This window comes from Limulus polyphemus, unplaced genomic scaffold (assembly GCF_000517525.1).
Source record: "Limulus polyphemus unplaced genomic scaffold, Limulus_polyphemus-2.1.2 Scaffold4692, whole genome shotgun sequence".
Taxonomy (NCBI): Eukaryota; Metazoa; Arthropoda; class Merostomata; order Xiphosura; family Limulidae; genus Limulus; species Limulus polyphemus.
In genome coordinates this window covers 12,541-23,327 of record NW_013670302.1, presented here as the reverse complement: position 1 = coordinate 23,327, position 10,787 = coordinate 12,541, and the positions used below count along the sequence as shown (strand labels likewise).

General features: G+C 32.0%; 1 protein-coding gene across 1 annotated transcript in view; it reads left to right on the top strand.

The window, feature by feature from the left end:
• LOC106471549 (YY1-associated factor 2-like) overlaps positions 1 to 10,216 on the top strand; it is a 15,098-nt gene extending 4,882 nt beyond the window's left edge. The window contains exons 3-4 of the mRNA XM_013932152.2: positions 3,903 to 4,049; positions 5,063 to 10,216. Coding sequence (XP_013787606.1) covers positions 3,903 to 4,049; positions 5,063 to 5,279 — 364 coding nt within the window. The 3' untranslated portion in view covers positions 5,280 to 10,216. The remainder of the gene's footprint in view (positions 1 to 3,902; positions 4,050 to 5,062) is intronic.
• Positions 10,217 to 10,787: the final 571 nt, after the last annotated feature.

Below are 10,787 nucleotides of genomic sequence, written 5' to 3'. Positions count from 1 at the left end.
TGAAAATTATAACAAGCACAAAATGGTTATGAGGTCAGTCCCAGGGATCGAGCCCATTCTGAAAAATTTAAATTATGCACAAGTACAGTTCACTTTATAACATGCATCTCAGGGGGAGGATAGCTCAAGGCTAGGGGCTGTGCCAAACCTCAAAGGCAGACATGCGAGAAATAGCTACTGTCTGCAGAGAGGTAATTATCTATTGGAAATGCATTTTCAGGTAAGGAAAATGTTAACTTCCAAATGAGTCAGCTTTGTATTAAGCAGTGGGCATGACCTCCAAACAAATCACTTTCAAATGAGACAACTTTGAATTAAAATTTGGTATTTTTTTCAAAACAAGCAAAAATCTTCTCAAAAGATTTTGCATAAGTAATCATCTGTAATTTCTCCATTTTCAAACAACTTACAATCAACACTTCTAAACACTGTACTCCTAAACGAGTATTACACTTTTTAAAACCACACTCCCAAATGTTACTTGTGAACATAGCACTCTGAAGTGAGTACACATTTTTCAAAGTATGGTTTGGACCACTGAAATATAATACTTTGGTAATTTTCCAGTAAATTTGTTTACCATGAAAAAATTCAGCTATATTGAATAAACATCCTGGATGTTCAAATATACTTGATTTTTAAAGTATGTTTGTTCTTTTCATTTTATTTGGGATACACTCAAGGTGTATGAGACACTTGAACTCTGTTTATTTTTCTTCTTAAGTTAATATAGTTTCCAACTACAGCAGTTCCTTTCCAGAATGTAATATTTAACACAGATTCAGGTACTATATTTTAGAACTAACTGCTGACCCAAATGACTGCGTCAGCTGTGAATTGGGCTAATTCAGATTTCTCTCTTAAATTTGCAATTGTGTATTTTTAAATGTGAGGTTATTTGCAAGAGTGCATTTATTTCGGTAGGAAAATTATTGTCAGTATTGCAGAAATGAATGCAGCTTGTTGTGTATGCTAACAATTAGTTTTTGTAGCAAAACATTATATTGGTCAATCAGCTTAATCATGTAGAAGTTTAAATATGAGAGTGATTATTACTGAAGGCATCTGTTTGTCATAGATCCAAAACAATTATGGTGTTAGAATGTAATGGAAAGACAGTATTGGATTTCTTTGGCCCAATTTAGAAATTCCACAAAGATCTGTGTAAAGAAAACTGTTTCATTAAATCTATTGCATTTGAGTTTGTCTTTTTGTTCTCAGGATTGAGATCTATAGTCAATATATTTCATTAAAATATTAAAATGAAAATTTTGCCCTAAGGGTGGACAATTATGCAAAACCTAATTTTAAATTAAATTTAGCATTATGTCCTATGGGTGAAGGAGTCAGCAAGATTCAAATGATTAGTGCTTTGAGTAGTGTAAACTACAGTATTCATAAGTATTCTTCATTTTACACAAAAGTTAAGCACTTAATTTTCAAAGGAATGGTCCTTGGTTGAGAAAAGTTTGTTCCTCAAGATTCCATCATTCTGAACATCGGGTGTTGCCTTTCAGACTTCTTCAGGTTGAGGAAAAGGTTTATCAACATCAGTGTTGCTTACTTTCTCATGATTCCAGTGTCTCGGAACATAATCACTCTATGGCTACAGTTTGGGATCCACTCATAAGTATATATATATATATATATATATTGTAGTCCAGTTGTCCATTCCATGATATAGGGGCCATAACCCTATAATTCCAACCCCTAGCAGTGGAACATTTTCTATCTGATTGGGGCCTGGCCAATAGTGATGATAAATCATGTAAAATTCCACCTACAGTACATGAATTAAGTTGTGGGCAAAGAGCGTACCTGTTCTGTATGTAGTGTGGTTCCCCCACTAGGGTGCCCATCTTCTATTGACAAACCCATGATCTATGCAGATACATTCTATATGGATAATGCCCTCACTGGCCCCTCCACCTTATCAATGTGGAATTCTAGCTGTAGTGTGATTGGATGTAAGTATGTTTTGGAAATTAACATTTTCTTAAATCAAAAATGTATTTCCAATAATACTTAACTCTTTTGCCATTCCTCCACACTAAGAGCCTTTGTTAGAGATTGGGATTGAGCCAGTCTGGAAAAAGTGATAACATTATCTGAATGAGGTGCTTATATACAGTACCAGGATAGAGGGTGCATTGACAATGGTGGAGAGTTTCACGAAACAAATATTGCCAAGGGCAATTAAGTGGGATATAAAGGACTGGAGCAAGTGATAAAAAATCAGACCAATGCTTAGATGGGCAAAGGAAGAAACCTTAGCAGTTGAGTAATAGCTGTAGTGTGAGAGGATGTATGTATTATTGGAAATATATTTTCGATTGAAGAAAATGTTAACTTTTGAGACAGTAAGGGGTCTCTTGACCCCCTGTTATTTAAGACTCCTCAGTCTTCATGTGGGCCTCCTTTGTTACAGTCTGCTTAGACTTAGATGAGTATATCTATAATAATAAAAGGGCGTGTCTGTGTGTGACCACCATATCTCCAAAAGGAAAAGGCCTAGAAATCTGAAATTTTGCACCCACACTAAATGGACCCTGAGGGTGTGCATCTGGGTATTATTACTTATCTACTTGCGTGTGCATCTTTTTAACTCTCTCAACACGGACTCGGTCAATTTGACCGACCAGATAAATCTCTTTGTACTCAATTAAAGTCTTTATAGGTTTAATACTTCTAACTTTCAATACAGTGTGTATATCGTCACAAAATTTGGCAGTCTTTCAGTTAATATTAAATCTTTCACCTACAAAAATCATATTTTTTAGTGAAGTATTTTTAATAAAATAAAATAGAGATTTGTCAATGAATATATTGAGTATTTGTTTTGAATGGTCCATGTACAAAGTAATTTTCATGTTAAAATTTAAAATACTTTTCCTCATATCAAAAATCTCAAATTTCCTTTGTGTAATCCTTAAAACCTTCTAAATGCATTTCAAACGTTTTTTTTTCAGTAAAACTTTATAGTTTATCTTATTTTTTCTACCCTATCTTAAAATGGCATTCGTCAATTTGACCTACCTTGTAACCACCTTAAAAAATCAAAATGAACCTAAATTACCCTTTTTTTCTCTCTAGAATGACTTCAAATTGTAACTTGAAGCTATAGTAGCTCTAAGTTCGTAACAGTATGCATCTATTTATAATTAAATTTTATTGTTTAATTGGCCTTTAAATATAACTAAAGAAATACTTGCTGGTTAAGATTTTGACTATAAAAAAAAGTTATGGTGGCTAGCCCTGAGAAAAAATATTGACTGTGTGTCCTGGTCGTTTTTATTAAAGAATAATTGAAAAAAAAAGATCTCATGAAATTTGACACACAAGTGTTATTGAATTATATGAGTTTTTTGTGTATTTGAAGGGCATATTTAGTGTATTACATTTAACTACAAAATTGGGGAAAAACAAAACAATTGTACATTTCACAAATACATCATTTATAACAACCTGGTTTCACCTTTACTGTCTTGTTTGTTCCACATTTCTGTAATTATTGAGTTTCACCAAGTACCGATATTTTCAAGTATCAATTATATATTACATTTAATTTTATTACAAGTTATTAAACTAAGAATATGTTTCAAACTGAACTATATATTTCTTTGGTGATATAAGAACAGAATACAGAAATGGATTACTTTTTAAAAAATAAACAAACTTGTATTTAAGTTAATGAAATAAACTATGATTACTGTACGAGTTGTGGAAACAGCTGATATAGGCAGTATAAAATTTTTATCACACAACACAAGTACAGATGTAATGACCTCAACATCATAATATAATTATTGGAATTATCTCTTGATTTTCTAAGGTTAAATTAATAAAAATCCAGCCTTTATGTTATGACACATAAGGATCTGTGCAACTCTGATTTTATATAGGAAACCACGGCTTAACCCGCAACTCGTATCTCAGCAAGTTGTTCATCATTACACCCCACCTCAGACCAAGCAAAAAATCCCTTCAAAGTTGGAGAAAAAAAATTTGGATAACTCCTCGACAGAAGCTCTACCAAAAAAGCGAAATAGGTAAGCATTGTCTCTACTGTTATTAGGATTTTTAACCAGTTTTTTTTTGTACCAAAATAAAGGTGGTATCATCCTGTTATATGTAGTGTAACAGTGCTGTTTAGTGATTTATCTCCACTACAGAAGGAGCAAGAACAGTCTTTGTATGCTGAGTTCTGAACAACATGTAATAAAGCTAGTTTACATAATTTGAGATCTTGAAGAGTGTCTATTAAAGCTATTATACAGAGTTTGAGATCCATAACAGGATTTACTGAAGCTCTTTGACAGAGTTTGAGATTTTGAACAGGATCCACTGAAGTCAAACTATTTGTACAATATAGAATGCATAAAATATTTGTATAAGAATTGCTACAAATGAATATAAGAGATACAAGATTCTTTTTTTAGTAATGAGGTTCTTGGACTTTTTGGGTAAGTTTTAAAAATTAGATTATTGTACTCATCCTCTTACAAGTAGGAATAAGCTTCTTATTAATGTTGTTACGCATGCTAATCACCAGATGGAGTACCTTAAGGAATTATACTAGGGCTTAAACTGTGTGACATACTCAAAAACAAGTAATAACATGGACCATGAATGCAACAGGAAAATAATGACAAGATTTCCCAGTAACCTGAAGAATCAAAATATATAAATAAGTTTAAATTACTTTTGAATATTTTTCAGTGAATTAATGGATTTCCCAGTAACCTGGAGAATCAAAATTTGTAAATTAGCTTAAATTACCATTGGAATTAATTTTCAATGATTTAATATATCAAACTAAAAACATTCTTGGTTTTGACCTTTACTAGTACTAATTGTATATGAAAATGAATTAGTTGTCATATTGAGACTATTGAGTGACAAGTACTTATTTTTCTGAAAGAATGTTTATGATCTATGTAGTACATGTGTGTTATTGGTGCCTTATGGTTAAAGTATATTAATGATGTTTTTGTGTATTCCTAGCAACCTAATGTAGGAAAGTCAGTAAGGTTTTGTTGTTTTTAACCACATCTTTTTATAGGCCCCGACTAAAGAATGTGGATCGGAGCAGTGCTCAGCAGAAAGCAATAACTGTAAACAATGTCACTGTTATTATTACGGAATTTCAACCAAAACGTAGAGTATCGTCAGATCATAATGGAAGATTGTCCAGTGGCAACACCTCAGACAGTGGCAGCATGTCAGATTCCACCAATCACAGTGATGTTAAAATCGGAAGTCTACACTCAGATAGATGAGTGTGTGCATAATTAGCATTCTGAGTGGTTTTGTTTATAGTTAGAGTCTTGTAATAAGTAAGTTATCAAGTGGAATTTACATAATACATGAACTTGTGAGAATGACGGGGTGATATTTTTGTGAGAAATTTGGTGTTCGTTGATCAGACAAACTGAAATTCTTAATGTATTTTAGTTTTTGAGTTATGGATAACAGTATTTTGAAGATTTTATGCAGTTATTTGTAAGTATGGCATGAATATTAGTTGATGTATAAAAGTGTTTAATATTAAATCAACTGTTTTCATCTGTATTTGAGGCATTGGACATAAAGTTACTACAGTGTCGATTTAGGTGCTGTACTCGTCCTTTCATAACATCTTTGTACTTCTGTTATCATTTATACACAAAAATATCACCGATTTGGGTTTCCGATTTTAATGAACACTGATATATTTGTGGGTTTTAGAAAGGCATGCAAAGAGATCAACTATCTTGTTCAAGTTTTTCTTTTCATGCCCTTTTAAAACTAAATATTTCTTCCATGCATTTATGAGAATTTATCCTGTTTAATAAATGGTTTTTATGTAGTCTTTGTATCTCTCATATCTTACATGTCTTATTGAGCCTTTGCATTATTTTACTTTGCCATGTCATATTGAGATCTTGCATTATTTTACTTTACCATGTCATATTGACCCCTTGCATTATTTTAATTTGCCATGTCTTATTGAGCCCTTGCATTATTTTACTTTGCCATGTCATATTGAGATCTTGCATTATTTTACTTTGCCATGTCATATTGACCCCTTGCATTATTTTAATTTGCATGTCATATTGAGCCCTTGCATTATTTTACTTTGCCATGTCTTATTGAGCCCTTGCATTATTTTACTTTGCCATGTCATATTGAGCCCTTGCATTATTTTATTTGCCCTGTCATATTGAGCCCTTGCATTATTTTATTTGCCCTGTCATACTGAGCCCTTGCATAATTTTGCTGTGCCATATCATACTGAGCCCTTGCATTAATTTGCTGTGCCATATCATACTGAGCCCTTGCATTAATATGCTGTGCCATGTCATACTGAGCACTTCCATTATTTTACTTTGCCATGTCATACTGAGCACTTTCATTATTTTACTTTGCCATGTCATGCTGAACACTTCCATTATTTTGTTGTGCCATATCATACTGAACACTTCCATTATTTTACCGTGCCATACAGAAAATGCCATTTTGCAAGCTCTTCTTGTATTTTGTTGTACTTTACATTTTCTTTTACCATCATCAATACTGAATCCTTAATTGTTTATCAATTTGAATATTATCTGCTACTTTCAAGACAGTTTTTCATTGTGTTTATCTTCAATACTAATGTTAGCTTCTTGTCAATTTGAATATTATCTCTTTCTTTCATGTGTTGTCTAATATCTGAATTTTCCTCTCTCCATACCATGCCAAACACTGCCTATTTCATTCCTTGCCATCCTAATCACTGCCATTGAGAGTTGTATTATATTGAAATGTTTACTACAATAGGAATGATAACACAATAAGAAAATCTGTTGTTACTGGTAGATTTGAAATTTATTCAGCTCAGTTCTTGATAAACATAACATTAAAGTAATAAACTTAAGTGTTTCAAAGTCACTTCCACTGTTCAGGCAACTGTCTTTAGGAAATCAATGGACATAGTGTTGTCATACTCATATTGTAGTTGACCAATTGGACTGTGGGGGGAGACAGTGTACATATTTCAGTTACTTGTTTAAGTCTGCTTAAATAATTTTGGATGATGTATCTTATATCCGTGAATGCCATTTAATGTCATCATAACACACCATATGACTATGTATGGTCAGACTCTACACATTGATTTCACAACATTTTCTCCATCTGCTTTCTAAACAGTGGAGGTAAGTTGTAAAGCACTTAACATAATAATGAGTTTGTATATGCCTTAGAGTGTAAAAAACTAAGTAATCATGTTTTCTAAAATACCTATAATATGTTTTAAGTCTGTTTGTTTTTAGACTCTTGTGAACAAAGAATATAAGAATATTAATTTATGCAATGTGTTTTTCTTTTTCTCAAACTAATTTCCAAGGTTATTCTTTTGTTTTGAGTTTCAAGTGCAAGTTGTTTGCCTATTCAATAAGGTCAAACTTAAGATAATGAAATACAGGGCTTGAAATTAATGGTAGCTTGCTGGTAAAAAGTCAACAGATTATCTTTTTAACCATCAAGAAGTTGTATATGAATCTAAGTTTCAAATGGACAAATGTAGAGGACGACGTTTCGAAAGTCTTCCGCCTTTCATCTTCAAGTTGTATAATTTTCTATCCAGTTGATAAATGCAGCATTATTGTGAATATTCAGAATACTTCTAAACAGTAGTCAAAATTATTTAGCAAAAAGTTGGCTGCAGGCACATCATTTATGGTAGAAAATACATTATGATAATTGATAAGTCTGTTGTTGTAGCTGCACTATAATTTTGGATAAGTATGTTCCAGTAGCCACACTATGATAATTGATAAGTATGTTCCAGTAGCCACACTATGATTATTGCTAAGTGTGTTATAGTAGCCAGCTGTGATAATTGATAAGTTTGTCCAGCTATGATTATTGATAGGTCTGTTCTAGTAGCCATACTATGAGGTAAATCGAGGGAATATACACCATAAGTGCACTCATTATGGCTGAGGTCCAGGGCTAACCTTAGGGCCTTAGACTCTGGATTGAATTTTATGTATTATCCTGCTTTTCCTGAGAGTAATTTTTCCAATTTGGATGCATTTTTAATTATCATAGTCATGCTATGATAACTGATTGAGAAGCCTGTGTCAATAGCTACACTATGATACTTGCTTGATAAATCTATTTCAGTAGCTAGCTATGATGAATTATAATCTGTTTTAGTTGCCACACTGTACTAATTGATTGGTAAATCTGTTGCAGTAGTCACATTGTGATGATTTATAAGTCTGTTCTAGTTGCTTGTTCTACATCTTTGCATGATATTCCCCAAGTTTAAAGTAGCATATTAAAGTGGGATTTCATTTATTTTGATTATAATCTGGTAGTATACTAACAGATATAAGATGAAAAATGAACACTTCTTGGAAGTTCACATTAGCTGTACTGACAACATGCTACTTGTGAATCTGTAGTTTGTAAATGTAGCATAATTGACCCCTTTCAAATAGATGTTTCCAGATTCTAATCTTATCTAAACATATGCCACTTAATGATTCATCTTTTATGTATTGTGGATTACAGCATTGATTGGCATTAGATGAAATAATTGATTAATCAGAATTAAGGTTTCTGATTATTACTGGTTTTGGCTCATCCAGCTGTTCAAGTAATTGAAATATGGCTATTTTCTCATTAGTTTTTACATTTAATTCTAGGTTGTTAAACTTAATTAGTTAGTGTCTGTTATTATTTTGATTATTCTAACTGTCCAAGTTTCATGTGAGAATAATTGTTCAGTTGAATGTAATTGATTAATGAGCCTGATTGTTAAATTCCGCTAATCGCCCAGATCTGACGTAGATGAGTTATATCACTTGATGAAAAAACTTACTACTCTGATCTCACATAATCAGTATTTTATAAAATTATATGTAATTTCTGTGAGATGTGATAGGAAGTGCTGTTTATGTAGCTCCAGAGTCAATAAGCAGGAATGGTTGAGCAGTTCTATTACATTACAATCATGCAAAAGCTAATATCACCTTTCTATATAACTGGGCTATTTCCTGAGCTGTGCATCATATATATTACAATTGCACTGCCTTTTGATATCTGACAGGTCAGTGGAGTTTGTGGATAAAGCTAATTTTCCACATCATCACTTATCGGATTCATGTTTTATTCCGAAGCTCCTACCACTGTTTTGCTCATTTAGTGGAGAACATTTCAGTTGTTTTTTTTTTCTTTAAGGTAATAGTATGACATCTCGAACACCTTAAGAATGTATAAACAAAAATATTAAACAGTAATACCCCATTGATTTAGAAAGGTCTACCTTATGGAAGTGCTTTAGAAAGGTGTACTTTATGAAAGTGCTTTAGAAAAGCCTACCTTATGAAAGGTCTAGGTTATGAAAGTACTTTAGAAAGGCCTACCTCTGTTACCATGAAATTAGAATGATGTTTCAATTAATCAGTAGATGCTCATGTTACTGAGGTTTGTTCTTATTCTAATATTTTGTTATTAATTTTTTCTCAGGGTGGGTTTTAATGTTTATTGAATTTATTATTAATGATAAACTCGACATATGACTTATTTCACTTAGTTCCTATGTTCATATACCAGTGTGTATTTGTACTCAGTATGATAATCTGTTTTACATTTTAAGTTTTTAAACTTTTTCCATGTTTTCACAGTTATGAAACAAAATATACTTATATAACAGTACAATACTTTTAAATAAGTGAAGACAGGGTGTGGTTAATAATTGAAAACAATGGTTCAAAGCTTCCATAATATTGCAGCCATGTATGTATTTCTGTAGCTGTTGTTGTAGTTTCCATTTTCTTATACATAGTAAACATATAAAGAACTGCAGATATGTTTAAATGATAGAATTACATTCATATATCTAAAAACTTTTATCATTATATATATAACTTTAATAGAAAGTATTTTAATGTCAAATACAGTGTTTAGAGAAGGAATAAGGTGTATTATTTCTATATCTATAACAACTATGTAGCAAACGTACTATTAGTGTTTGTGTATATATATATATATATATATATATATAAATACTACTGCAGTTTTGTTAGTACACTACACTGTTGTAGGTTGCAGGATTAATCACTTTGGTTTTGTCAATATGTGGGTGGTGAATTCAGTATTTTAGTGTATCTTGCATTTATTGGAAAAGTAAATTCTGGTAAATGTGTTTGTTGTTTTGTTCTAATAAATTACTGAAAGCCTATCGTAACTCGTTCTCTCATACTATACTAGGAGTTAACTGTGAAATTCAATACTGAGCTTAAGTGGTGTACATTTAACTGTTGTTGTTAAACTAATTTACCAAGTCATAAGCTATTACTGAGGACTGAATACTCTTCTGAATAAGTGTTCAAAGGGTACAGTAATAATTTTGAGGTTTTGAATATTCAGAAAGATAAAGGAGAGGATGAAAAAAAAAGGAAAATGAGAAATAAAACATAAACTGTATACTGAGTACTGGGTTTTGTCTATGATGCTGTGCTGAAGTGGCCCTGTTGTCAACCAGTCAGACATGATGAAAAATTAAATACAAATTTGAGGAGCCTTGATTGAGGGTATGGGAAAAATCTGATTTTCTGAAGATAATTGGGTGAAAGGACAAAAGTATAAGAATTGCAGAAGACAGGCTAGGTTCCAGTTAAAACTTGTTTTTCTAACCATGTGACTGTCTTATGGAATGAGTTTTCTTTAGTCAATCATTGAAGCAATGTATTCATGATGAAACAAAGGTGAAAATGGATTCTCTGAAATTTTGTCACTTTGACCTTTGTTAT